The sequence below is a fragment of the Rhea pennata genome, chromosome Z (assembly GCF_028389875.1).
Source record: "Rhea pennata isolate bPtePen1 chromosome Z, bPtePen1.pri, whole genome shotgun sequence".
Taxonomy (NCBI): Eukaryota; Metazoa; Chordata; class Aves; order Rheiformes; family Rheidae; genus Rhea; species Rhea pennata.
In genome coordinates, this window is record NC_084702.1 from 54,430,962 (window position 1) to 54,458,070 (window position 27,109).

The following is a 27,109-nucleotide window of genomic DNA, read 5'->3' on the forward strand; positions in this document are numbered from 1 at the left end:
CCAGGTCCCTCAATCTAACATCAACGTAATTAACTCTATTTATATGGCAATACCAAGCTAACGGGGGCATTCTCATGACTAAGATTAACTGGCATGCCTTTGGAGGACTGGGCTCAAAGATGCACGTGCCATATGGACATAACTGCAGGCCCAAGACGTACTATTCCAGCAAAAGAGTAAGCCCAGCACTTGCACGCTGCAGACGCGGCGACAGGGACGCTGCACCCTCGGGCCGAGCCTCCGCGGCAACACCCAGTGTTTGCCACCTCCATAACGTCTCCCACCCCGAAGCTCTTCGCACGGCGAAACCGCCGCGCTGGCGCCAGCGCCGCCATGTCGCGGCACACGGCGCCTTCCTGCGCGGGAGACAGACGTCATCGCCGGCCCCGGAGCCGCGCGCCCCTGCCGTCGCGCGTGGATGACGTGCGGCGCGCCGGCGGCGGGGCGGGGCGGCGGGTGACATGCCGTGAGCGGCGGCGGCGCGCTGTGCCGAGCTCCGCGCGCTGCCTGGCCGCGCTCGCGGGCCGGCGCCTGCCCGTGCCAGTGCTCGCGCCCTCCGCCGGTGCCCGGCGCGAGCGGCGCCATGTTCCGCCGGGCCCGCCTCAGCGTGCGGCCCAACGTGCGGCCCGGCGGCAGGGGCGGCGGCGCGGCGGGCCCGGAGCCGCAGGGGAGTCCGGGCCTGGACGCGGGCTCGGCGGTGGCGGCCGCCAGCGCCGAGCCGGCGGCGGGAGCGGCGGCCGAGCCCCCGCCGAGCGGGCGGCGGGCCGAGAGGTGAGTCCCGCGGGGGCCGCGCGGTCCGGCGTCGGGAGCGCTCGGCCCGGGCAGGCCGCGGCGCCGGGGTGCGGGGAGGGCGGCGGCCGGGCTGGGGGCGCCGGGAGCGCGGCGGTGCGCGGCCTCCTGCGCTGCCTGCTGTCGGGCCCCGCCTCGCTTTCCAGCTGTGTCTTGCCGAGGCCCCTGCGGAAGACGCGCTGCTGCCTCGCGTACGGGGCGAGGGCGGCAGCGCGCCTTGTCATCGGAGGCGACGGCTTCTAGGTACCTGGCACATTCGCAGCCTAAGCAAAATCCGCACTTTTTTATTGCGGTTGCATTGCAGATGTGTGAAATAAAACGCAACTTCAGACTGCAGAGGAGGGGCCTCGGGTGGCCAGATCTTATGTTGTACTGACACAGCTGCAGTCGGGAGCTCCAGTTTGCAGTGCATAGCAAAAATTCCTAGCCATACATTACTGCATGGCTTTTATTTTATGTTCTTAGAGTAGTTCCTTTTTTGCATTCATTTCCATACACTTTTCCCTGTATTAATATGTGAAAGCTTTCTTGCTTTCTTTTTGCCACTTTTTTTTTTTTTTAAGTGATCTTCACAGTAGTGGATATACTTGGTAAGATTGGTCCTAGGTTCCTCAGGACCTTTCCCTAGCCAGATAATTGCATTTCAGAACAACCTTCTCTCTTTTTAGCTAGTTGAATTTACAATTTACATCTTGTATGAATACTTTTTTTTTTTTTTTCCCAGTTGAAACTTGTCCTTCAGGACATAATGTGAGATCTTACAATATAAACTTTTCCTTTGTCTAGACATCAGATATCACAGATATCAGACTAGTCTGATGTGATGTCTTTTATCCAATATTATACTCCCTTTTATCCAATTTCTATTGTATCTTTTATGCTTAAATGTGTTTTGCAATGTGTTGTGACAGTGTTTTTCCTTCAAACTTTATTTTAAGGTTTTATGTGTTATACATGTTTATATGTACTGGATCTTTTGTTATCCTTTTTTCTTAAATGTAGGTAATGCAGTTGATACTTTCAGTTATGTGGTGCTGCTGATTCAGTAGACTTATAAAATATTTTTGTATTTGTAATTTAATGGATTTTTTTAGTGTAACTTAAGTATATGTTTAAAAATTAGATTCCCATGTTGTTTTAAAATGGAGCGTATTCTAAGGAATCTGTTCACGTGGCTTGAAAAATAATCTTCTGCCGTGTCAGTAACAGGCTCATGGGTAATAATGAAGGCAGAGAATATCCAGGCAAACAAAACAAATCTAAAGATTTGTAGAACAGTTGTATAAATCTTAAAATGTTTATGGTCCATGTTGTTCACATTGAAAGCAATGTGCAAACTTGTTTGGTTTACCAGCCCAGTGAAATGTGTGGGGTAAGGAAAAGGGCTAAGTGTGGGTTTGGAAAAAAAATGTCTTTTTTAAGAAGAGAAATGTGGTTGGCTGCAGTGCTGTGGCAGGGTCCTCATTTCAGATTTTAGCTGGAAGGAGCAGGTAGTATTCAGATAGTAACTGCTGGGAGACGTGGGGGAACTTTTAGTCCTGGGAATATGTAGCAAGGGAGTGGCTGTCTTCTCACCTTCATATGCTCTCCCTAAATTTCACTGAAAACCTGTTTTTTAGAGTTTTCTGTTGACTAGGAGATTTTGAAGGCCTGTAGCAATCAAATAGGAGAGAGCAGGCCCAGGGATTTGCTTACAGTGTAGGCTGTATATTAGCTTACTGGAGGGCTTTCTCCCAGTGATGAATTTTAAAGGCTGTCTACCAGCGTGGCTCTGAATATTCTGGGTGAGTGGATTTGAGGGAAGTCACACAATTTGATTTCATGAATGCAGTGTTTGGTGGCGCACAGCACAATGTGTTTTCTTTCGTGGTCTGCAAGAAAACTGAAGGCAAACATGAATGTATCTTTCTCCATCCAACCAAAGACATTCTCTCAAAGTCTGTCAGAACTGTATCTGTAATGTCAATTGCTTTCCTTTTTTGTGTTTCTCTAAGCTGTGAATAGATTTTGTTGATTATCAGGAAGGAAGTTCTCTGAGTATAAGTGTGCTTGCTAAATTATGTTTGACCGTTCAAAAGTCTAATGTACTTTGATAAAGATTTGTAAACCAGAGGTGGCATGGAGAAGGTGAATAAAGAATTATTTTCACCGTCTCCTGCAAAGCAAAAAGCAAAGGATATTGAATCGAAATTGCAAGTATCTTACTCAAAGCAAACAGAAAGGCAACATCTATATAAACTCAATGTATAGGACAAATCTTTCCAAAAAGTTTCCTGGGGGTGTTAAATACAAAGACATCATCTCTAGGCTATGCCTGAGCCACAGATAACCAATTGCTGGAAAGGATTTGAAAAAAATTTGCTATGTCATTATACTTTTCTTGTATTCTTTCAGAGGCATTTGCTTCTGACTATTTTTGGAAATAGATTATTGGTAAATAAACCATGGACGTGGTCATTCTTATGTAGAGAAACAAAAAAGGCATAATTCAAATGTAAAATTAAGAAACCCTTTATGACTTGGTTTTAACGCAGCTGCAATTTTTACTGAGCGGTAGTCAAGGCACTAGAGTTGCTTGTAGACTTGGAAAGGGGATAGTGGTTGGCATTTTGCTTCTACTTCAAAACTTACATATTTTTTCCAATTCTTATGCAGAGTAAGAAAGCTTTCTAGGGAAGTTAAAAGTTGTTGCTTTTAAAAGGCTGCTTACTTTTGATGTAATCAGTGTGGGGAATGGAACAGTAGCGTCCAGTTTCACTGAGTTTTTTGGTCAGTCACAGCTCAAATATTATCTACTTGCAAATACGTAAGAGGAATATTCAGGTTGATAGTCTTGAAAATAATAAAACTACTTGTTGCATATAGTTTTGTTGAATGTTTTTCATATGTAACCAACATTATGCCGCGTAGTTTACAAAGCATTATTAGCTTTATTGTACTGTGGTGTTTGATGTTCTCTGATTAAAAAAAGAGAGACTTCCAAAAAGAATGGAGTGAGGGTGAAAAAGGAACATGTGAGTTTAGCATTATTAGTCAATCAGCTTGTAACATTATTAATTAATTTTATAAAATAATATACCAATTTTTATGATAAGTTTAGGAGGAAGTGCCTGCTGCAAGCTGATTCTAATACGGCTTCTTGTATATATTTGCATTTCTCTGTAGCACTACATTTATATTATTTGGTGCATAAATATACATACCGATCCTAAAAGTTGTAAAACTGTCATTGTAAAGTATTGTTATTATTATTTTTAATTTTCCAGAGATGAAAAGGCTGATAGCTCAAATGATGCTGGAGAAGCTAGTAAGCCTGCAGAGATGCCTACTCAGAGAAGAAAACGGATCTCCACTCTGCCCAATCTTGCAAAACCCAGAGCTGGACCTTCATCTGCACAACGTTCATCATCAAAACCACAGAGGCGAGCATCTCAAGCTTCTGATGGCAGTACTTCACTTCAGAAGGTTTCCTCTACATCAGAAAAGACTAATGTTGAAAGTTCTCCAAAGTCTCCCATGCTGCCCGAAAAGAAAACACCTGTGCCGCAAGTGCCACAATTCTCCCCATTTAAAAAATCAGCCAACAAAGAGCAAAATGTGGGTGTAGCTGCTCAGAAAAATGATGATACCCTGCAGAAGAATGTACCTTCCCCACTCAAGGAGAGACCAACGCAAGAAAGATTAGTGGCACAAGAGGAAAAGCTACCTACAAAACTTATTCCTGTGAAAGAGAAACGAATATGTTCTGACCGTGAACGGATCCTCAAAGCTCGGAAGTTAAGAGAAATGCTTAAAGAAGAGCTGAAGAAAGAGCGGATGGTAGGCCTCTGTGGTGGGCAGTGCTGATATGTGAAGGGCAGAGGAAGAGAAGTGTGATTTGCCTAATCTTATATATTGCTTCTCCTTTGCAGTAGAGTTTTCTGACAGTGATCAGCTACTTACTGCTAATAGTCTGTGGTATCTTAGAATTCTTTGTAGAGGCTTAGATGATTCATAAGCAATAGTAGCACTGTGCTCCCCCATAATACAGATTATATTACAAAAAATCGTAATTTTGTTTTTACACCCACAAGCCTTTTTGACTTGAGACCTGCTAATATAGAATGGTCAGCATTCCAATTTAAATAACTTCACAGTTGGTAAATACAACAGGGAATTGTGCTGCAAGAAGCCTGGGATTTGGAATTCCTCATATCTTTTTGACTTACTCATTGACTAAGTTCTCTGATGTTCCCACTTCTGCCTGTAGAGTGTTGAATTTCTGTGGCAGCTTAAGTTACTGAGGGGTTGCTGGTGTCCTCTCTGACAAATGGGCACTTCTAAGATAAAATTACTTCAGTGGTTGAGAAGAAAAAAAGCCCTACCCTACCCTAAATTGGGTGCTTCGTGAACAAAGCAAAACTATTTATTTGTGAAGTGCAAAGTATTTTCAAGGTGAAAGCAATTGTTCTGTTTTTACATAGAAACAGTTGAAACACAGGCCTCCAGTAACTGAAGGACGTTCTCCACCAGATCGTTCTAAAATGACTATGAGAGACTTGATATACTATCTGCCAGAAAACAATCCTATGAAGTAAGTATGACTTTTTCCCCTCTCATTAGGTCAAATGATTTTTTTCATCTTCCACCATTTTAATACCTGTGAAAAGGACAATTCTTCCTTAGCATTGCTGCAGCACTGTTGCAGTAGCAACATAAACTTACAAACATTTTCACACATACTCAGCTTTTGTACAGAAGTGAGAAGGGATCTTAGTGAACCTGATGAAATATAAAAACATGAAGCTATCCTTACCAAGGATTTATCTCTGGACAGATAGTGTCAAATGCAGAATAATATTCACACTCTGTGTGTTTTATTTTATTTTATTTTTATGTGTAGCTCCAGTTATTTCTTTAGTTATGGATGATAGGGATGTTGTAGGTGGCCACCAAATCTAGTGGGCTCTAGAACCCAAGTTTTTCTTCTCTCTAGGCTGCTGAAGTGCAGCTGGGTGCACTCTTAAGACCCAGGAGGTCTCTCCATCCCAGTCGGATGGATGCGGCTGCTGCTGTTCCTGTTAGCAGGTTTGGCCAGTAGCAAGGCTGAGCGTGTATCCCAGGTAGGCATGTCCACAATGGACACTAGCACTGCTGGCCACACGGATTACCACAGACAGAGCAGTTCCTTAATCTGCAACCACCAACAACAATCACATCAACATAAGTACAGCTACCAAGTCCTGTTCTTCCTCCCTGACAGGATGAAAGTTCACTAGTGAAAACACTGGCTAGTAGAGTCTGAAGTTTGCTAGCGAATTGCACATACATGTGGAATTAAGTTTGCTGGAAAAATGTAAGCATAGCTAGGTCTTTCCAGTTGCTAGCACTCTAGATTTGCGCACACCCTGGCCTCTTGTTTCTAGTGTCTAGACTTCAAGCTCTGTGACCTGCAGCCCCTTCTCTAGTTGCTGGCTCTCAGACCATTCAACACCGTATGCACACATCCTACATTTGCCAGTTTTTGGCACTTAGACCTGTGGTCTCTTCAGTTGTTGGCACCTAGATCTGTAGGCCTAGTGACCTGCAGCATCTTTTCCAGTTGCTGGCATTTAGGCTTTGCTGCACTCGCACAGAGTAACAAATATGCAAAAACATAGAAAAACTAATTGAGAAATGGGTTTCTTAAGAAGATAGGATAGACTGCAGTGATCAGGCAGGAGGGCTCTGTCAGACAAGCATACTAACTGGCAGCCTGCTTCTGTGTGACTGGCTCAGTTATCCCCCTTTCTCTTCATTTTCCCATGAGTGTTCCTCTCTATCCATTCTGCTTCTTCCCTTTTCCATAAATATTAGGTTTTACATAATCCCACATGCCTCTTCTGATATGCAGTAAATTTCTCATGGTTCTACAAGCCCCTCAAATATCCCTTAATACTTATGATAACCATATTTTCCCCCTTTTATCAATTACAAAGTTTTACTTTGGCTATACCTGAGTAGTCCCTCTAATTATACTCTGTCAATCTGTGGTTGAAGAGTTCTGGTGTGTTATTGTCCCTGTTATCAACTACTTCTTAATGTTTGTATGTCTGTTTTATTTATCACTTTCCTTGTTATTTGTTATTTCTTTTACACTGAATATTCCTTAGCCAGATAACTTAGTGAACCATATGCTGTCACATTCCATGTACTCTTACAATGGATATATCCGTATGCCTCTAAACCTGGCCATTGTAAACTAAGCTAGCTTTATTCAGTTGTAGTTCTCATGACATGCTCCTTGAAGGTGCTGACTCTGGGATCAATTTGGGATAGTATGGATAGTGCCAGAGATGGTGCAAAATCTTAGGGATGAGAACTTGACAAGCGGCTATGGAAAACTTTGTCTAGCTATTCTCAGAAGTATAGTGCTTACGGGAAGGACCAATTCTGACAATGAAGTGTCAGTGATTTTCATGCTCACAGAACTTACTAACGCAAAATGGAGATGCTGGTGCGCGGTAGCATTGTTGTACTATCAACTAGCAGCTTATGACGTAAGGTAGAAGGTACTTGTTTCTCAGTGAACTAATTGCCACTGTTCATCCTTGCTTTCTTGTAATAAGGTAGTTTGAACTTTCAGTTGAAAGCATTGTGGACATTAGTCAGTGGTGAATCAACTGGTGATCATCATCATCATCATAGTCTCACAGAATGCTTGCGTTTAGAAGGGACCTCTGGAGATCACCTAGTCCAACCCCCCTCCTCAAGCACCGTCACCTAAAGCGCATTGCACAGGATTGTGTCCAGGCGGATTTTGAATATTTCTAGAGAAGGAAACTCCACAACGGTCTCTGGGCAACCTGTTCTAGTGCTCTGTCACCCTCACAGGAAAGAAGTTTTTCTCATATTCAGATGGAACTTCCTGTGCTTCAGTTTGTGCCCATTGCCTCTTGTCCTGTCACTGGGCACCACTGAAAAGTCTGGCCCCATCCTCTTGACACCCTCCCTTAAGTTATATGTAGACATTGATAAGAGCCCCTCTCAGTCTTCTCTTCTCCAGACTAAACAGACCCAGCTGTTGCAACCTTTCCTCACAAGGGAGATCCTCCAGTCCCCTAATCATCTTTGTAGCCCTACACTGTACTCTCTCCAGTACTTCCCTGTCTCTCTTGTACTGGGGAGCCCAGAACTGGACACAGTACTCCAGATGTGGCCTCACCAGGCATGAGTGGAGAGGGAGGAGGATCGCCTCCCTTGACCTGCTGGCAACACTCTTCCTAATGCACCCCAGGATACCACTGGCCTTCTTGGCCACAAGGACGCATTGGTGGCTCATGGTTAACTTGTTGTCCACCAGGACTCCCAGGTCCTTCTCCTCAGAGCTCAACAGGTCAACCTCCAACCTGTACAGGTGCATGCAGTTACTGCTCCCTAGTGCCAGGTGCTCCCTGGCACTTGCCCTTGCTGAACTTCATGAGGTTCCTCTCTGCTTAACTCTCCAGCCTGTCCAGGTCTCTCTGAAGGGCAGCACAGCCCTCAGGTGTTATCAGCCACTCTTCCCAGTTTGGTATAATCTCATGGATTGCTACTTGAAATCTCTTACTTTGTTCTTTTAAAATGCATTGAACAATTCAGGCTTATACAAAAATCCAGCAAAATTCATTAAGCAGTCATGTTTGTTCAATTAGACCAAGTCCAAATATGGTACAAAGAACTGAAAATATGAAAGCTGTGTGTTTCTTTGTTCATTACTCACTAAAAGCAGGTTTGGGAGGCTGTATTTTATTAGAGTGAAGCAGAAATGTCTTCTGCATGAACTTTCATCTTTAGTATTTTATAAAATTCCAGGTCTTCACTGGCAGAAGAAAAGAAGACAGAAAAAAATTCTGCACTGGGTCAAATGAAAGAGTAAGTCTTGATAATTGAGGTATTTAGATTCAAAACAATTTTTATTTTTGTTGGAAAAAACATGCTTTATGTGCTGTAATATTAACAATGTAAGTCTTTGTTTACTGTAACCCTTATTTAAAACAAAATGCAATTTGGGAGAGGAAAGTAGTTAAAGAGGATTTTGTTTCAATATTATGTTTCTTGGTTGTTTCTCCGTTGAACAACGGAATGAATGAAAAGCAGAGTGCGGAGTCTTTGTTGATTGCATTGCTAGTGGTTCTTTAAATTGTTGAACATCTGATGCACTGAGCAGTAATTCAAAACATCAACGAAAGCTGCTATTTTTGTTAATCTCTTAATTGTAGACAGGAAGACAAAAGTACTCCTGCTCATGAAGAGGAAGATGATGATGAGGAAGCAGAGAATGAGGAGGAGAGTCAAGATGGTCCACTTCTAGTTCCTCGCGTGAAAGTAGCAGAAGACGGCTCAATTATTCTGGATGAAGAAAGGTACCTGATTCTGCATCCAACTCATGGACTAGATTACTGCTTGGTTTGTGAAAAAAGAACAATTATCTTGGACAGAGACAAACATCAATATATTGATGTGCTGAGAGCCGAGCTATCCTAATTTAGAAAACAGTGCAAATATATGACAAAACATGAGCAGCAGTTATCTACATCATAGTAGTGGCATATTTACTCTGAGAAATGTATTTTTGGAGAAAGAGGGAGAGAATAAGATGCAATGTTTTATTAGAGTGAATGAATGATGAATATTTGTCAAACTTTTAAATATCTTCTGTTTAGTTTGCTCCTTTGTTTATCATAGTTGGACCAGCCTGCTCTTTGCTATTCTGTTGTCAGCATGATTTGCTCCAGCTTTGTATCTTGAACCTTGCTGCTCTGTTCAGCTGTCAATGTTTTCAGTAACTTAGAATGGTATGACCTTCCTGAAATACTGGAGTATCAAATCATTGACTCCAAAAATCTGAACAGTTCATTGATAAACATCAACAATATGGCTTGCTACTAATATTTTCAGATAAGTCTCTCTCTGTTTGATGTTCCAGTTTAACTGTAGAAGTACTAAGGACAAAAGGTCCGTGTGTTGTAGAAGAAAATGATCCCATCTTTGAGCGTGGCTCTACAACTACATATTCCAGCTTCAGGAAAAGCTTTTACACAAAACCATGGTCCAATAAAGGTGAGTATATAATAAAGGTTAGTTTTCTGCAAATGCTCTGTACTTACAACTTTTATTCCCAGTGAAGTTTATGGATCTATTGGTGTGACAGAGTCTCAGTCCGCAAACTCTGATAAGAAGCGGAGCTCTGATGTTTGCTGTGAAAGTAGGCATGCTTAAAAAAAATCCTGCATGCTATGATATGTAGGATACCCATGACTTTACTCTATCTTGGACTGTTAGGTGCTGTGGAAGTGCTAACATGTCTTTTTATCAAAAAGATAGTATTGGGATTCTAGTATCAGGATATTTGAGCTGTCTATGTTACAATTAGGAATTTTTAACAGCTTTGCTACTTGGTTCTTCCAGCATGGGCACGAATATATTATATAAGGGTTGATAGTTGTCAATATGCAAAGAACAGTTTTTTATGCAAAATTTTTTATTTTTTTTTTAATTTTTATTTTTTTATTTTGAGCCTGCTGTGAATTAATTATTGTCTTTAGGCTTACAGCTTTTTACAACTGGAAATACTTTTTACAACTGTAAAAGAAAAGCTTAGTTTCAGAATTCATTGTGCTGCTTTTGGACTACATTGTTTTTTGTTCACAAAGAATGTGTGCAAAATGCCTGGTTTCTTTTTATGTTTGTGTTCATAAATTCACATTTTGGAGCTGATTGGCTTTAATTTACTAGCTTTACTAAACATGTGGCAGATTAGATGATTCTTTCTGTTAATGGTTCATTTAATATTATTAAAGGTATTTAGGTAAAATAAGACATAAAGAAATTTTCTACCCAAAGTGAAGGCTTTTCCTGTTCTTGAGCTTTATTTTTTTTCATTTTGTTGAGCTGTAAGCAAAATCAAATTTTAACAGTTATAAATGGCGGAAAATAAATGTGCAAAAAAGCAAATATCTTTTAAAGAAATATTTTAGGAAGTATACAAATATGATCTGTATAACTGTGAAAGCTGCAGGGTGTGTTTTTAGTGATGACATGTCAAATTAACCTCAAGTGTTACTTGCTCTTTCAGTAAGTATCATCAAGAGTGGCTGTTTGAAGTCAAGGCACTAATCCTTTGTGGAGGGAAAAAGTCACTGTTCAGACTGTGTATATACTGTACAACTAAATATTGTACAGAGCAATTTATAGGAAGATAAGGCTGATGTGAAGGTGTATGATTATATGGTTGGGGAAGCTACTTATTTCTAGAATGTAAATGGTCCCTATTATGCTATAGTTTCACCTTTGTAAGAAAATATTAATGTTATTTCAGCATTTATTTTCCTGACTCAGTGGAGAGTGAGCAAGGCTCTGTGTGTGTGTGTGTGCGCGCGCACATATATATGAATGTACATATATACACACAGGTGTATATATGTGTACATATATATGTGTGTGTGTGTATATATGTATGTGTATATAAAAAGATGCTTTATTCAAACTTGCTTCTGCTGAAATGAGTAGTATTAGTAGACCTGATTCTTCTGTAGACAGTGGGAAATATTGGTTACATATCTAAATAATTTCTTAGCAGACATGTTCTCTTTCAGTGAATTGATGTATGAAAATTGGAGAATATATATTTATAATGATTAGTTTGATATACTTTTGTGTTATATTTCTCGTTAATGTTGGGATGATATATCACGTGATAATTAAAAAAAAAAAAAAAAAAAAACAAAAACCCAAACCTTAAGTTTTAACGATGTAACTTTAAATTTCATTGGGATACTTCAATTCACTCAATTTGCAGCCCCATTAGATAACCTAATGGTCAATTGTCATCATAATTTCTCTGAATTTGTAGAACCAAAAGTGGTCTCTTCTATAAGTTATTTATCTAGTTGTATTAATAGTTTGGAAAATGTTTTGTTTTGGATAGTAAGAAGGGTAATAACTTTAAGTACTCTTAAGTGTTATCTGTCCTTTTTCCCCAGAGACAGACATGTTCTTTTTAGCTATCAGTATGGTAGGAACAGACTTCTCTTTGATTGGGCAGCTGTTTCCTCATAGAGCCAGAGCAGAAATTAAGGTAAAAATTAAAGCATTTGGTCAAGTAATTAAACATCTGTTCTCACTTCTGTTTCTTGTTTGCTATTCTTGTGCTTCATATTAATATTGATGATTTTGATGCTAATTGGCTCTGGTGTAATGTTTTAATAACCATTTCCAGGAAAAGCTATCCGAAATAGGAATATGCTGGGTTACACTCTGATCACCATATTTGATAAGCAGATATAGCTAGTCTTGATTATATTTTATTTGAGAAATGCTGATACTGGATGATGTTTGAGGTTCTTCTGTGTTACTTCTCTCTTGATACACAGCTAGTAACAACTTCTATATTTCAAGCTCTGCCTGGACTGGAAGTAATGAGAATGGAAGGAGGAAGACATTGAAAATAACCAAAAATAAGCTAGTGATAGGTATTGATGACAGAAAACAAATTTTAGCTTTCTGTGTAAAAATTAGTGACAAAATTATGTGTTCTGCGAGATTTAACAAATTTAGTTCTTAGAAAATCTTATTACTAGAAAAACATTTAAAAACTTTTATCTTGATCTGTGCTGTACAAACAGTTATGTTGCATTTCTTCCTTATTTAAAGATAAACATAACTTTTATTTTTAGAATAAGTTCAAACGTGAGGAAAAAGCAAATGGATGGAGGATAGACAAAGCTTTCAGTAAGTAAAGAAAACGCAATCTATCCTGCAATGACTCAGTTAAATGCAGTCATCTTTCTTCATTGTTATTTTTGTGCTTTGCCTTACTTTAATTATATGAAAAGTTTTTGCTCTTAAAAGAATTTACAAGTTAAGCACTCTCAGGGTGTTTATAACAAGTGTGATACACAGTAAGATCTTTAGGTTTAATTTTTGGCTTCATATTGATCAAGTATATAAGATTAACATAAACTATTAGTTGAAGATTATTCTGGCTCACTGAAATTTAGAGCACAGTTACTAAGTGCAAACTGCTTTGAGAATCTTTAAATACTTTATATGTTTTTTGATGGGCCATGTAAGTCTTAGATTAGCACATTTATTCATTATTTGATACTAATGTACAATTTAAGTATTTGTCACTTCTCAGATTTTCTAAGCTGCTAAATATTGTACCCTTTCTACAATCTTAAAATTTTTTTTTTAAAAAAAAAAACAAGGTACCGCGGTCCTTATATGTCACTTCTATCTAGTTTCTGCTCAAGTGATGTTCAAAAAGAATTCTCTGTTTAAATATGTAATTCATAGAATCAGTAAGGTTGGAAGGGACCTCTGGAGATCATCTAGTCCAACCTCCCTGCTCAGCAGGGTCACCTACAGCATGTTAGACAGGGTTGCATCCAGGCGGGCCTTGAAGATCTCTAGAGAAGGAGACTCCACAACCTCTCTGGGCAACCTGTGCCAGGGCTCCGTCACTCTCACAGGGAAGAAATTCCCCCTCACGGTCAGGCGGAACTTCCTGTGCTTCAGTTTCTGCCCATTGCCTCTTGTCCTGTCACATGGGGGCAACTGAAAAGAGTTTGTCCCCGTCCCCTTGACACCCTCCCTTCAGGTACTTGTACACATTGATAAGATCCCCCCTCAGTCTCCTCTTTCCCTGGCTAAAGAGGCCCAGCTCTCGCAGGCATTCCTCCTAGGGCAGGTGCTCCAGCCCTCGGATCATGCTTGTAGCCCTAAGCTGGACTCTCTCCAGTAGCTCCATGTTTCTCTTGTACTGGGGAGCCAACATCATCACTTGTATCAATGATTATTTTACAAAAGCAGGAATTCGGAAAGATTATCAGCTACAAAATCTTTTCCATTTCTTTGTTTTAATTGGACAGAAGAAAAGCGACCCTTTGATTTTGAGTTCTTTGCTCAGCTGCTTGAGAAGGTCTTGGCAGATGAGGAAAAGAGGAAGCAAAAGACTGTTAAAAGCCAGAAACCAAAAGAGAAGAGACCTTTGAGGACTCGGAAGAAACCAAAAGGTATTTTAAAAGAACGCTTGAGATACCATTATAGAGCAGTGATGTTAATGTTGCTTCAGTAATGTATCACTAACAAAGTGAAAATCACATAGGAGATCTTCTCCTTCCGCCTTCTGAATAGGGCAAGAGAATTCTGGGTTCATAGCATAATTTGTTTTCGGATGTAGTTTGCTTATGTGCAGGAAGGCAATAATTGTTAGTGACCAGTTTCCTGAGGGGCATTTTCTTTAGGTCACACTGAGATTACTGCTCTTCCAACATCTGAAGCACTGGACTACTAAAGGGATATTTTAATTTAATATTCAATAAATATCTTCATGAGTCGCTGGTGAACTCACTTTTTAGAATCCTTGGGCCAAAACTTTATTTTTGATGCCCTGTTTTCTTTCATGACTTTTCATTTAAAATTTTAACTTTTCTTTTTTTAAGATGCTGTTTCTCCTTTAGCTGCCTTTGGAACCCTAAAATCTGAAGGCTATAATTCTTTTCAGGAAATCTTGTAAAAACTGTTTCAGTTTTCTTGTCTGTTTAAAATAAAGTATAAAGAGTGTGTTTAATAACAGCTGTATAGTTTCTATACAGCTGTTGTATAGTTTCTGTATTACTTTAATACCTGTGAAAGGACTCTTCAGAGATGTGTTAAAAACACTTGGATTGACATCATTTAATTGAATTCCCAGCTAATTTTGTAGATTTCTTTTCCCTGAATATTTGTTCTTAATATCATTAACAAGGAGATAGGTTCTTGTGGAAGAAACAGCTGAACAACCCTTAAAAGGGATCCTAGCTAGGAAGCAACATTTCAATTTAATTCTTAAAATAGAGTTGACTGTTGCTTTTCTCTAGCCTTAAATCAGATCTGATTTAGTAGAAACATCCCACATAATAGGTTTTATAGCTACATGTAGAAATTGTGTTCATAATCTTTAATTATAGGTTAATTGTACTTTGTATGTAAAATAGTGTGTGCATGTATAAGAATAAGAAAGCATGTATAAGAATAATAAAAACAGTGGGGAAAATGTACTTGGTGATTGTCTGATGTTCTACATAAATACACGATAATGACCAAAATGTTCTGGAAAAAGGAGGGAGAAGAATTTTGGAAGCTGGTTAAAGCAGGAAAAGAACTTAACAAATTTGTAGCTAGAAAATAATCAAGCTTTCTTATGCAAATAGAAATGACTGACTAAAATCTGTTGATCAAAATTACTTTTTCATGATATACTTTCTGCAGCCATAATTACCTTTTTCTGTAGAGACAGGAAAATTGTTTTCGGGGATGGCAATGCCTGTTCTTCATGGACCTAAAAGTGATCGTGTAACCTTTTAAAAAGTATTTGAACAGCAACATTTGCTCTATGCATCCTATATTGACTTTACACTGATGGACGTGTAATCTTATGCACAGAATGTGTTCTGTATTTAGTGTTGCAGTTAATCTATGCTGAAGCTTTTCTTTTTAACCAGTAACTGACCTCTCATGGACCTGCTTGTATGCCTAACAACATGTTGACACTGATATATGAATTTACAAGATGTTGCTATTGGAAATATCTTCAAAATTTGTGGCTCGTGATACTTTTATCAGCTTATTAATCAGGAACCATACTGTCTCAACAGCAAAAGCTGCCAGTGCAGAAGCTGCTAGTGATCAAGATAATTCTCAGAAAGACAGAAATTCTGATGTAGAAACAGAAGCAGATGCTGTGACGGCTGAGAAGGAGAATGAAGATTCTTCGGGCATTTCTGAACGGATGGAAGAGCAGGTTGCATTAGAGCCAGCATTAGCAAAAAAGAAAAGAAAAAGGAGGAGAAAAGATGATCTTGAACAGGAAGTGGAGAATCTTCCAGAAGAGACAGCAGCCCCTTCAAAAATTACTGTTGAAGGGAAATCCTCTAAGAATAGTAAGAGACAAAACTGCTCACTTGTAAATGTTCAATATGAGGTCTTTACGTAAAGACACTTTGGTCTTAAAAATGAGAACTGGGATTTTAATTTGTTACTGATCTGCTTTTCAAGATTATAGAACTGTGCTTTTCAAGAAGTCAGCTTTCATACTAAATCTAAATACTATGTTTTGTTTTAGCTGAGAGCAATTCTCTTAAACCTTAACTGTGTAATTTCTGCTGCGATTTTTTTTGTTCTTAATTAAATATTGCTTCACTGTAGCTGGTAGGTGGGAACTGGAATTCTGTGCTGTTACCTGAATGTCCAAATTGATTTCATTCTTATTAGCAGGAAAAAGTTTAGTATGTGATACAAACAGTGATGATCATACTACCTCAGGAGAAGAACTGGACAGTGTTACTGAAGGAAAGCAAGATCAGACTCCTGTTCTAGAAGAGGAGAGATCAGAGACCTGTTTACCAGTAGATGGCATAACTGAAAGTGATCTCAACTTGCACAGGTAATTTTTGCAATAGTAAGCTTAGGCAAAATAAGAAATGGTTTATTTTTTTAAAATTGTTTGAATATATTGATTCTAACCATCATGTTAATGAACATAGATGGGCAGGATTTTCAGTTTCTCAGAACTGAAGATGTGCCCTGCTATGTTTTAGTCATTTACTTTCAATTTGCAACCTCAGTGTATTCTCTGCCCTGATGCTCTCTTTGTTAATCAGTTTACATCAACACTAAAATTCCCATCCAAAATTACTTACTTTTTTTCCTTGGGGGTGGGGGAGTGGTTGATGGTGGTGCTTGAAGACTGGCTTATTCTAAACACTGTCTTAAAACTCTTAACAGTACTACTACTATTTCTCTCAAAGGAGTGCTTGGTAATGTTGCTAGGTAGTGTTGCTATATGCTTGGAATTTTTAATAGGGGTTTTTCTTGTGAGAAAGGAAAATTACTCAGATTTTACTTGTGCTGAACTTGTGTCTTGGATTGAGAGGCAAAATTTTACTCTCACATTTGAGCTTTCTTTTACTAGAAAGAATGTGAATATTTGTATTTTATCTTTTTTTATATATGAAAGTGGTAAATCTAAAAATTTACCGAGGAGCTGTCTGTGCTGCTTCCGAATTTTGCATGTTAAGTGCTCTATATAGCTATATTGTAATTGTTTGCTGTTTTCTAACAGTTTTTGTGAAACATTTACGGGCTTTAATCCCTCACAGGAAGTGTATGGAAGAACAGTAATTCTCATCTTTGAACTTAATGTAGATTGTTATGGAAGATCAGGGAAATTCTTTTGTGTACAGTATTTTAAACTATAAAGCCTTCATTTAAGGCTGTACCTATTCTAGAATATTCAGATTGTATTTTTAACTTTTCTTGTAATGACATTGCAAAAGTACAAAAGTGATTTTAAAGCTCATGTCATGGGGATATCACTAAAAGTTACAGATGTTTTAGAGAACCTGATGTAGAATTTGCATACTGCTGTAAATCTAAATTTTACTATGCAACTCAATCTGTAATGATATCAGCTTTCTATTAAAATATGTTTTATGTTTTCATGTGCTTTTATTGATTTCAGCTTTCAGAATGGCAGTGATAGTGTGCTAGAAACAGAATCTGCTAAACTGAGAATGCTAGATACTGGAGATGAAGTACCACAGGAAAGCCAGCTTTCAAAGATCCCAGTTTCAAAGGAAATTAAAAACAAGGAAAGACAGTCTGAAGAAACTGCAGAAGCAAAGGTATTTTCATTTTTTAAGTAATTCTGTTTTCTTAAGATCTTTCTCTTTACCAATAGCAATGTTTGTGTAAATTAGAGCTGGTTTTTGATATATTTTTGTAATGTTTTTACCACTTGGTGCACAAAAGGCAACAAACCTGAGACCATCAACAAAATTTAAATGCTATCAATTTGGTTAGCTTTTTTTTTTTTTCTTTTTTTTTTTTTTGCTTTTGTTATACTAAAATTATTCAGAAAGTGTAATGCTCATGTTTAGCTTATCTCGTAGATAGTTTAAACATTTAAACAGTTTAATTTTTCAAGATTGAAGCACTATAACATCAACAGTGAAATTTGATGTGCCACCTTGGAGCAAATTTTTGCTGGCCTACACATATTAGTGAGATGTTGACAGCCGATTTAGGCAGAGAGAGTATAGAGCTGTTTGTGTTGCTTCGAAATGTAGACCTCTATACCCTCCTGTCTCTGGCTGGTATGAGATGTTTCAGGAAAATATGGGAAACTGGACCAAGGTTGAACAATCTTCCCTCAGGTATGCTCTAATCTCTGCTAGCAGTTTAGGAACTTCCTGAGATTGCATCTAACTTATTTCATACCCCTTGATGGACCTCTCTTCTATCAATTTGTCTAGCTAACCTTTTGGATGTGTATGTACTTCTGTCATCAACTGCAAACCACAGCTGAGAGCTTCTTATTTAATGCACTGCATGAAAAAGTATATTCTTTAGATTATTTTAAGCCTGCTGCCTGATGCTTTAATATGATGCGCACTACTTCCATTGCTATATTCCTGTTCACCACCACCAAGCTATTCTTGTTTTTACTGCTGTGCTGTGCTGTTTTATCCAGTAGTATCTTTTTTGAGCTGAAAAGTCCTGATCTTAAATTTCTCCTTACGTGGAAAATGTCTGTTTCTCTGATTGTTCTTCTACCCTTTTATCACTAACTCGTTTTTGGAGCTTTTTCTTTTTTCATTTGCAGAGTTATAGTCAGTCATCTCTGAGAAAAATGTTTAAATACTGGACCTTGAAATTAGTTAAAGCTGATACTGTCTAAAGAATAAGTTATCAGCTTCACCAGATTAAAAGACAGAGGAGCCTTGTTCATATTTCTACTTGTCATTATCTTACAGCAAAGAGTTTTTCAATGTTGCAGAGCTGAAGTAATAAACACTTATTTTGTTTTCTTACTCAGGACAAAGATAGATGCGACTCATGTAAACCAGATGAAAAGGAGAGTGCATCAGATGGTGATTTTCAGTCTGAAATAATGTGAGTAGAATTATTTTACCTTGCATTAGTACTTGAGCTAAATTTGCACTTACTTAATTTGGATATAAACTCTATTTAATCATACTAGGATTAGTTGGTAGAGCTTGATGACTTTTCTTCCTTATTCAAGGACTTTTGGTAGAAATTTTGACTGCTGAGGAGTGATGCTTTGACCAAAGCTTAGAATATTACCTGGGAATGAGGAGGAAGACTTAACTAAGCTTAGAAAAGCTAGTTCTTCCGTGGCAGGTTACAGCAAGAGAGAGTTCTCTAAAGAAGGTTTACTATTTTGTATGGGAATCTCAGTTTTGCAAGTTGGCTTAAAGGACCTTATTAGTTTCTTTGAAACTGGCATGTGTTCATCAAGAGCTCATTATCTGCACACCCCACATATATAATGTGTTCATACCTTTATAACTGGACACCATTGCTCTTTGGAACTTACTACAAGTGTCTAAGTTGAGAGACACATCTCTGGAAGGTACTCCATCACTGTTCTCCTTTATGAAGTTAATCTTTGTGATTATTTCTTACAGGGATGTCTGTAACTGAGCAGTGGTGTTCAACCTTCTTATGTACCTAATGTTTCCAGTTTGTATAATCAGAGACTTAAAAATCCATAGTACGATTCTTTAAAGCTGACTTAGAGATAGTGTTCTAGTTTACATTTAGTTAGCAGCACTTCTAAATATGAAAGTTTCATCCATCCGTCCTTCCTTTATTGAAGGACAGGTCACTGTCACAGTTAAGATTGTTGGTACTCTCACGGTAAAGTTTTACTTGCCCTATCCTAGGAAATATGTAAGGTAAAGTAGTAGTTCCCAATCTGAAGATTATCAGTAATAATACTGATGACCTCGCTGACTCTGGTAAACGGTGTGTGGAACCTAGACAAGTCTATTGCAGTCGTTAAGTATACAGAAATTGATACATACTTCTCATTCTTCAAGAACATTTGGGTGTTGACAAAGTGTGAGACAAAGAGTTTGAAAACAGCAAATGATGTAAACTGGATAGCCATGAAAGAGGAGGGACAGGAAAGGGAGACAGAAAATTTGGTGTATAAAGTAAATCCGTTGTACTTCTGAAGCAGCTTCCTATTGTTTCAATTTTTAGTTTATGTTGAAATCAGTAAGCTTGTTCTCACTAGCTTCAATTCTGAATCCCCAGGAAAAGAGGTATTCCTGCTGTAGCAGCAAGAGACGCTTCCTTCTGGTATTTTACAGGTGAATTCCACTGAAAGGCAGCAAAGGTCTTGAGGTTTACTTAAGATTCTGTCCTTTAGGCAATCAAGTAAACTGACAAAAACTGTATCTTTATTGCTCATTCAGTTCTTGCTGCTCTTTAAGTACATCTTGGACCCTATGAAGAATTAACCTTATCTCTGGCAATAATACAAAATCTCTCTTTTTGTATCTCAAGGGAAACTGAAAAACCAGCATACAAAGGGCGCTTCCAAAGACCTAAACCCAATTTAACAAAATCATCTGGAAGGAGAGAAGCAGCAACCCAAGAAAAACTGGAGGCTGAGACTTCCTCTCCAAAACTTGTGAATGAAGCTGAAAAGGTCAGAAGGAGAAATGTTACTTGATCTGCTGTGTTGTTGGTATTGTATCCATTTTGATCAGTGCTGATCCTATGGCCAGCTACACTCTGAGAACTGCCTTTGAGGCATCTGTTCATTTGTCCAAGAATAATATTTCTTGTCTTAATTTCAGTGCACTGTGGAAGACAGTGGAAGTAACAGAAATGAAATCACAGAAGTAAAGAACATAGATTTGGAGACTACATCTGAGTGAGTATTAAGATTGCTTTTTCAGTCTACTGGTGTTAACTTACATCTTTGACTTTAATTGTTAATTTATTTTATTTAGTGCTATTATAAAAAGGTCCTTATGCAGCACTAGCAGGGCAGATTTGTATTCATCTTGAATTTGGCTTTGACATTTTCTTCGATTGTATCAAATGGTACTACTGTAGAGGCACTTTCTTGGGAAAGTGGAAAAAGTGTTGCTTTGGAGAGTCAAATTTCCTTGGAATTTGGGGCAAAATGCGATAACTGAAAGTTAATATAGAGGTAAGACTTTAGTGGCGAGACAGAGTTGCGCAGGACTAAACCAGATTTTACTAGGAATGTAGATCTATGACTTTCTCTCACCCTTATTTCCCAACTAATGGCTCAGCTTTTGATGCTTGCACAAGCAGCTATTGCATGCAGTCTACTTAGGTTCCTCATCTGTGATATTTTAAAACCTTTTCAGAGGAGGTGGCAAAAGCATTAACTTCATGTCCTCTTAATAGGAAGATAAATGGAGTTTCCACGACATAAGATGAAAGCAGATTTCATACTCATATGAAGAAACTTACATAAGTGGGTGCAAATCTTTCCGAAGATAACTCAATATAAGATTCATCTCCAGTAAAGAAAGCTATGCAGGTCATTGAGCACTATGTAGGTTTGATATTAGGGAGTAGATACCATCATTGTGAATCCTTTGCTAATCTCTCTTGTGCAGAGAAGCTGAGAAAACTGTAATTGCGAAGACAGTGGTTAGAGGATGTCGACAGCGTTTTAAGCCAAACATTACAAGAGCATCTGGAAGGAAAGAGCCTGAAAAAGATGCAGGAAAAGAGAAAATGTCCCATTCAGAGCCTAAGGGAGAAATTAAAAAGGTATTTAATTGAATAAGGTAACAGAAAATAATATGTTTAACCTCAAAAAAAAAAAAAAAAAAAAAAAAAAAAAAAAAAACCCACCTGTTGAATGTAAATGCAACACAGTCTTTTTTTTGCTGAATGTGACCAGAAATCAGCCACTTAATCTGCAGTGACAATATGATATTGCTTAGAGGATTCAGCTAAGCTGGGAGTTTTTCACACATACAATAGACACGCCAATAATATTTCATATCCTTCAGCAAATATAAGCATGTGTGTTTGATCTAAATTTTACTGCACCTTTCTGGCTGATGTAAAATTTAAACTATGAATCTTCTGTATCTGTCATAGCATCGCATTTCATATCCTATTTTGGACAGTTATCTGGCTTGTTAGGTAATCCTGTACTTGATAAATGTAAAAGAATTAACGTCTTAATGTTCTATTTTTATTCAGAATACTGACCAAAGTAATGAGTGTGATACTACCAGTGCAGAATTTGCAGGAAAACATGATAAAGTCTTGGAGACAATGTCTCAGTAAGTATGTAAAAAATGAGAAGCCGTGCACTGCTCTCTAGATCTTTGTATCCCTCTCACTTTTGGTAATATTATATAGAATGATAATTATAGAATTTTCTTGAGTAATTTCTGCAGTGAGAGGGAAGTTGAGGGAAGAAAAATAACTTTTTTATGCATGGAATACATAGATTAATCATTTTTGTTTTTAAAGAAGAGTACTTAAATGAGACTTCAAGCAGGATAAATGCAAAAAATTGAACACTGGTCCCTTTAAAACGAAAACAAGCCTTTTCCACTAGCTTATATACTGAAATATGTCCATTTCAGTGGGGGAAAATTTTACATATTTAAATAATAGGAGTAAGTGTTTGTTCTTAAAGTGTGATTAAGTGCCAGATGCCTAGGACTGGCGAGGGGAGGGAGTGTGGGCAGCTTAATGCATATGTTAATTAATAAATGTTTCCTGCTTTTCTATTCAGTGGAGAAATGGTAACTGCAATGTAAATGCTCTGAGGAATGTATTTTACAGAGAAGGTTGTAAAACACCTTTTTCTTATTTTTAAAGGTGGATAGTTGAAGAGGATGGAGGGAGGTGAATAGGGATTTGATCTGGTAGAAAAATACTTCAACTGTTACTGCTTTCATGAACCATGCTATATAACTTATTGCTCAGGGTGAAAAGACAGAAGCTGATTGCTGGTTTTAATAAAGTGTTGCTGACATTTTCATGTTAGTAAGATTATGGATGAAGTTAATTGTATAGTCTCTGAACGTTTGCAACTTAATCCTTTGGACCCTTCATTAATTTAAGTTCATGTGCCTCTAGAGCAGATAGGAAGATGAAGAGCTATTATGGTTCAGAGGTCTGTCTAGAAGCAGACAGAAACATGAAAAGAGCCTGTTATGGGGCGAGAAAAGGTCTGTCTAGTGTGGTATCTTGTCTCCTGTGGGGAAAGAAGAACAGAACAAACAAATGCTAATTTCCCAAGTACTCTTTCAGCCTCCAACAGATACAATTTTGACTTCTAAGTTAGCAGTGAATAGCTCAATTCTAAGTAAAGTGTAGGTTAATAAATGGAGAGGAAGAAAAGAGGTGGAGGGACTATTGCCTCTCTGAGACCCCTGCAACTTTCAGACATCTTAGGTACTTATGAACATATTTGTTTTTCCAGATCTAACAAAACAACTGGTTTACAACAGGACAGCAAACAGACAGTGTTGAAACCAGCACTGCTGAAGAGAGGCCGAATGCCAAGACCAAAACCTCATATAGGAAGAACTACTGCAAGATATGAAGTCCAAACAGAGAAAAAAGATCCTGAAGAGGAGAAAACTGAATGTGAAGAATTGGAAAAGGGTGCGACTTACCCTAGGAATGAAAAAAATGGTTCATGCCTCAAAGATGTGAGTTTCCTACTCCTAAGCAGTTGGGTATGTGCAGTTAAGCACACTTCTTTCCTCTGGTGCCCAAGCAGATGCCTTGGTGACAAAGATTTATGTGCATACCAAATGTTCTTTCAGAATTATCTGAAATGTCATAGAATTTCCTATGGCTTGTATTTAGATTCTGTTGTCCATGGAGAGAGATTGCATCCCACTTCTCAGTTGTGCTAGGGGCAGTATCAGATATGAAAAGAGAAATGCAGAACAGGAAGGATGGTCTTGGAAAAGAAACTATTTCAAATAGTATATAGAAAAATAACAAAACTGAATTTTTATTTTAAAAGTATCTAGTGATGTTGGTTGCAGAGGAAGTAAAATCTTTTTGAGCATTTTTGTAGAAGAGGTACTAAAAGATCCCCCTCCTTTTTTTCCCCTCTCTGCTCTTCTAAAGGAGAGGTTGAGCGTATCTTTCTTTTTTTTTCTTAGAATGAAATTTATATTCCCTTTAGGACATGATGGACTATGAAGACACTCGGGCATGCATTGAGATGTTAGAAGATGATGTGTCTGCAGATTCTGAGAAGATGGACTCAATACATGCAAGCCAGCATTCCCCCAAAAAGTTCTCAGAAGCTGAAGGATGTGAATGTGAAAAGGAATCTTCAGATGTCTTGAATGATGTTTCAGATTTCAATATAGAGTAAGTTTGTTTTTTATATGGCGGGATGATTAAAAAAAAAATTGGTATCTCTAGGTATTTTATATTCAACTCCAGCAACTAAAACTTACAGATACAAACTCGTTATAGATCTACCACTTATTTTTAATCGAGACAATACTAAAATAAAGAAAACTTGAAAAAGTACTACATTTATCTGCTGCATATATTATTGACTTATAATATTGAGTGCGTTTTTTAAATAAATATCTTTTTTTTCCTGATGCTCAGTTCCTGTATTTATCTTTCCCATGTTAGTCCTAAAAATGCACCCCTATGTGCTTGTGTAAACCCCTGAGTATAGGGTTTTGGTTTCCTGTTAAGCTGTCCTTTTAAAGATCTGTATTGTAAATCTGCTGTGTAGTTGTAGATGTGATTAGACAAAGAAGGAAATTTGTAAAATATTCGTTGTAAGTGGCAGCTGCAGTTGTTCTGAAATTGAAAAAAGATCAAATAAGGTGATTTCAAACAGATCACCAATTGAAAACCTGTGCCTCTTATAAATGGTCATTGTCAGTTACTTTGGCTATTGCTCTAAGAAAGCTAAGAATTTATATACTTGACTCCTATATTGGAAAGAATCACATACAAGTGCATCATATATGGCCTAGAGAGCCACTGTTGTCCCTGCCTTTGATTGTGCTTTTATTTTTTTGTTTTGTAGGAAACCTGGTCCTCAGAAGCAAGAGGAGAAAACCATTGTTTCATCAACTCGGCTATCGAGGAGTCGATTCCAGAGACCAAAGCCAAATTTAGGAAAAGCAACTGGTAGAAAGGATGTGCTGGATGTAAATAAAAGTGTATCACAGACTGATAGCAATAAGGAAGAATGTTTGATGGAGTGTGACATCAGGCTTCCTGATGTAGATGTAAGGCTTTTTTTTCCCCTTTAGTTCTAGCTGAGCCTTTGGCTTTGTGGAACTGAAGGGAATGATGATGATCTTTTTGAAAACACAAGTTAATTTTAATTGAAACAACAAATTTTTTTTCAAGAACTGAAATTTTCCAAACAGAAACTCTCCTGCCTTCCGCTTAACTGTATATGAAGGATAATAGCTTACATCCATTGTATGTTTTGTTATGTATCCAAATGTCTTTCTGACCAATGGTGGGCTTGTAGAGATGACAGTGAAGAAAGAAAAGCTCTAATAAGAGATGACAAAGAAGAAATCCGTTTATCAAGCAATTTAGTTTAAAAGAAACAAGCATGTGTTTTTCTTGGAAGGCCTGGGAAGTTACTAGCAAGCAGCTAATTGGCATCCTTCTGCAGAAAATACAGTAGTGTGATTAATACTGAACTTCATGAACATTATAATATAATATCTCCTTTTCGATTTGAATTAGCATATGACCTTTTCTGGTTCATGTGTTTTTGCTTTTTTAGAAAACAGAAAAATATGAAGTCCTGCCATCATCAGAATTCTCAGGAAAGGAAAACTCTCTTGGCTCTCAGGAAGCTTCTGGAAGGCCAAATTATCAGTCCCCAGAGGTACTTTCAAGATCAGAAGATGGTGAACTCAAATCTCATCCACCTGTAGATAACCAAAAAGAAATGTCGGCTACTGATGCAAGGTAAAGCCACTTCTATTTCTTGACTGTAACAATGAAGACGTGTTAAAAGGCAATCATTGTGCCAATGGATTTCTAACTGGCAAACAAAGTCTAATAAAAATAGTTAACTAGATGTCAATTCTCACAGTTTCAGCATCAGTTATGTTAAAATTGCAGTTATTTCTGTGCTATGCATCAAATTAATGAGCATTCATTTTTTTTACAGCTGGTATTTTGTCAGAATTGGTTTCATTATCTGGAACACTAGTTGCATTTAGTTTAAGCAGAAGAATGTTAGTTTGTCTTTCAGAGAAACCATGTGAAATTTACTTTGGTTTTATAGTAGGAGGCGGACAGTAAGATAATACCTCCAGTGAATTAGTTAATTCTCTTGTTGAAGTAGTTAGACTGGTGCTTTACATTTCTTGATGAAACAAAGATTTCTGTGTATGGGTTAAACTCAGAAGAACTTTATGTTTACCAGTTTCTTTTAAAAATTCAGATGTGTTTTATAGGTAAATACAACTGGCCTGTGGTTTTCAGTGGCAAGCTTTTGTATTAAATTTCAGATATATATATTTTTTTCTGTCTGACTTAGGCTTGATAGCAAAAATACTGCTCAAGAAGAAAGCAAGCCAACTTCTCTTCAACCTGTCCCGTTAGCAAGGGGCCGATTCCAGCAGCACAAGCCAAATTTAAGGACTGTGGGAAGGAAGGAACTACAAACAGAAAAGAATGAGAGGGATAAAAAACCTCAAGCAGAGCATCTGGTATTGCAAAAAGATGAATTGGCCAATGCTGTGTCTGTTGTCGTAAGTCTAATAAGAATAAATCTTTTGCTTTCAAATAAATGTTTTCAAGTTGCATGTTTTGTTTCATGAAGTTACATTAGAACACTTAAGAAGCATTCCCTGAAGCTGAAATGCTATATTGTATGGAAAACCCTCCAAAACCCTGGTATGTTGAAATAATGCAGGTATGAAATGAAGTCTGCAACCTGTATTACTCATATCTTCTGGAAAAGGAGAATGTGATTTTGACTGGATTGCATGATAGAAAAGGATTATGCACATTTAGGGAATTCGGGAAGAAAAGTGTATTTTATATATAGCAGTATAAAAATGAGCTTTTTGCTTATTTTACCTTTCCTGTCTGGATGAATCAAGTCTGTGTTGAGGAATCCAGCATAAAGTATCAAGAGAAGGCAGAGGAACAGCTGTTTTAATGTAAGAACTTAGCTTTGACTGGCTTCACCATTATGGTGTCTGACATTGACTGATTAAAGTCGAGGATATTTACCTACATTATATGTCCCACAGATGCTTTACTAGGCATGGTAATAGGTATAAAAGTCCTTAAGAGTCATTGTAGTAGCGTTAAACTCTCTGTAATCATTTTGTGGGTTGTGGATGAATGATGCCATGGGTGCAGGCATGAATTCGTTCTGTGTGGAGTTGACTGAGATCTGTAATGTAGCTTAAACTTTCTGTGCCTGACTCATCTGTGGAGTAGGTACAGCTGCTTCTGTTTGAACCTGCGTAGAGCTGTCTTG

The 27,109-nt window shown here is 38.1% G+C and overlaps 1 protein-coding gene across 6 annotated transcripts in view; it reads left to right on the forward strand.

Moving 5' to 3' along the window:
* The first annotated feature begins 583 nt into the window (after window positions 1-583).
* Window positions 584-27,109, forward strand: part of BDP1 (B double prime 1, subunit of RNA polymerase III transcription initiation factor IIIB) — a 51,256-nt gene continuing 24,730 nt past the window's right edge. For 3 of the 6 annotated variants that reach the window (XM_062599774.1, XM_062599777.1, XM_062599779.1), the window contains exons 1-22: window positions 584-771; window positions 4,056-4,608; window positions 5,253-5,362; window positions 8,602-8,661; window positions 9,009-9,152; window positions 9,716-9,849; window positions 11,772-11,866; window positions 12,465-12,519; window positions 13,662-13,805; window positions 15,429-15,713; window positions 16,045-16,216; window positions 17,294-17,456; window positions 18,650-18,726; window positions 20,149-20,293; window positions 20,445-20,521; window positions 21,243-21,399; window positions 21,841-21,923; window positions 23,078-23,309; window positions 23,798-23,988; window positions 24,671-24,875; window positions 25,391-25,578; window positions 26,156-26,369. In XM_062599774.1, coding sequence (XP_062455758.1) covers window positions 584-771; window positions 4,056-4,608; window positions 5,253-5,362; window positions 8,602-8,661; window positions 9,009-9,152; window positions 9,716-9,849; window positions 11,772-11,866; window positions 12,465-12,519; window positions 13,662-13,805; window positions 15,429-15,713; window positions 16,045-16,216; window positions 17,294-17,456; window positions 18,650-18,726; window positions 20,149-20,293; window positions 20,445-20,521; window positions 21,243-21,399; window positions 21,841-21,923; window positions 23,078-23,309; window positions 23,798-23,988; window positions 24,671-24,875; window positions 25,391-25,578; window positions 26,156-26,369 — 3,672 coding nt within the window. Of the gene's footprint in view, window positions 772-4,055; window positions 4,609-5,252; window positions 5,363-8,601; window positions 8,662-9,008; window positions 9,153-9,715; window positions 9,850-11,771; window positions 11,867-12,464; window positions 12,520-13,661; window positions 13,806-15,428; window positions 15,714-16,044; window positions 16,217-17,293; window positions 17,457-18,649; window positions 18,727-20,148; window positions 20,294-20,444; window positions 20,522-21,242; window positions 21,400-21,840; window positions 21,924-23,077; window positions 23,310-23,797; window positions 23,989-24,670; window positions 24,876-25,390; window positions 25,579-26,155; window positions 26,370-27,109 lie in introns of those variants that run through there. The other 3 variants (XM_062599775.1, XM_062599776.1, XM_062599778.1) reach the window with 3 other exon arrangements.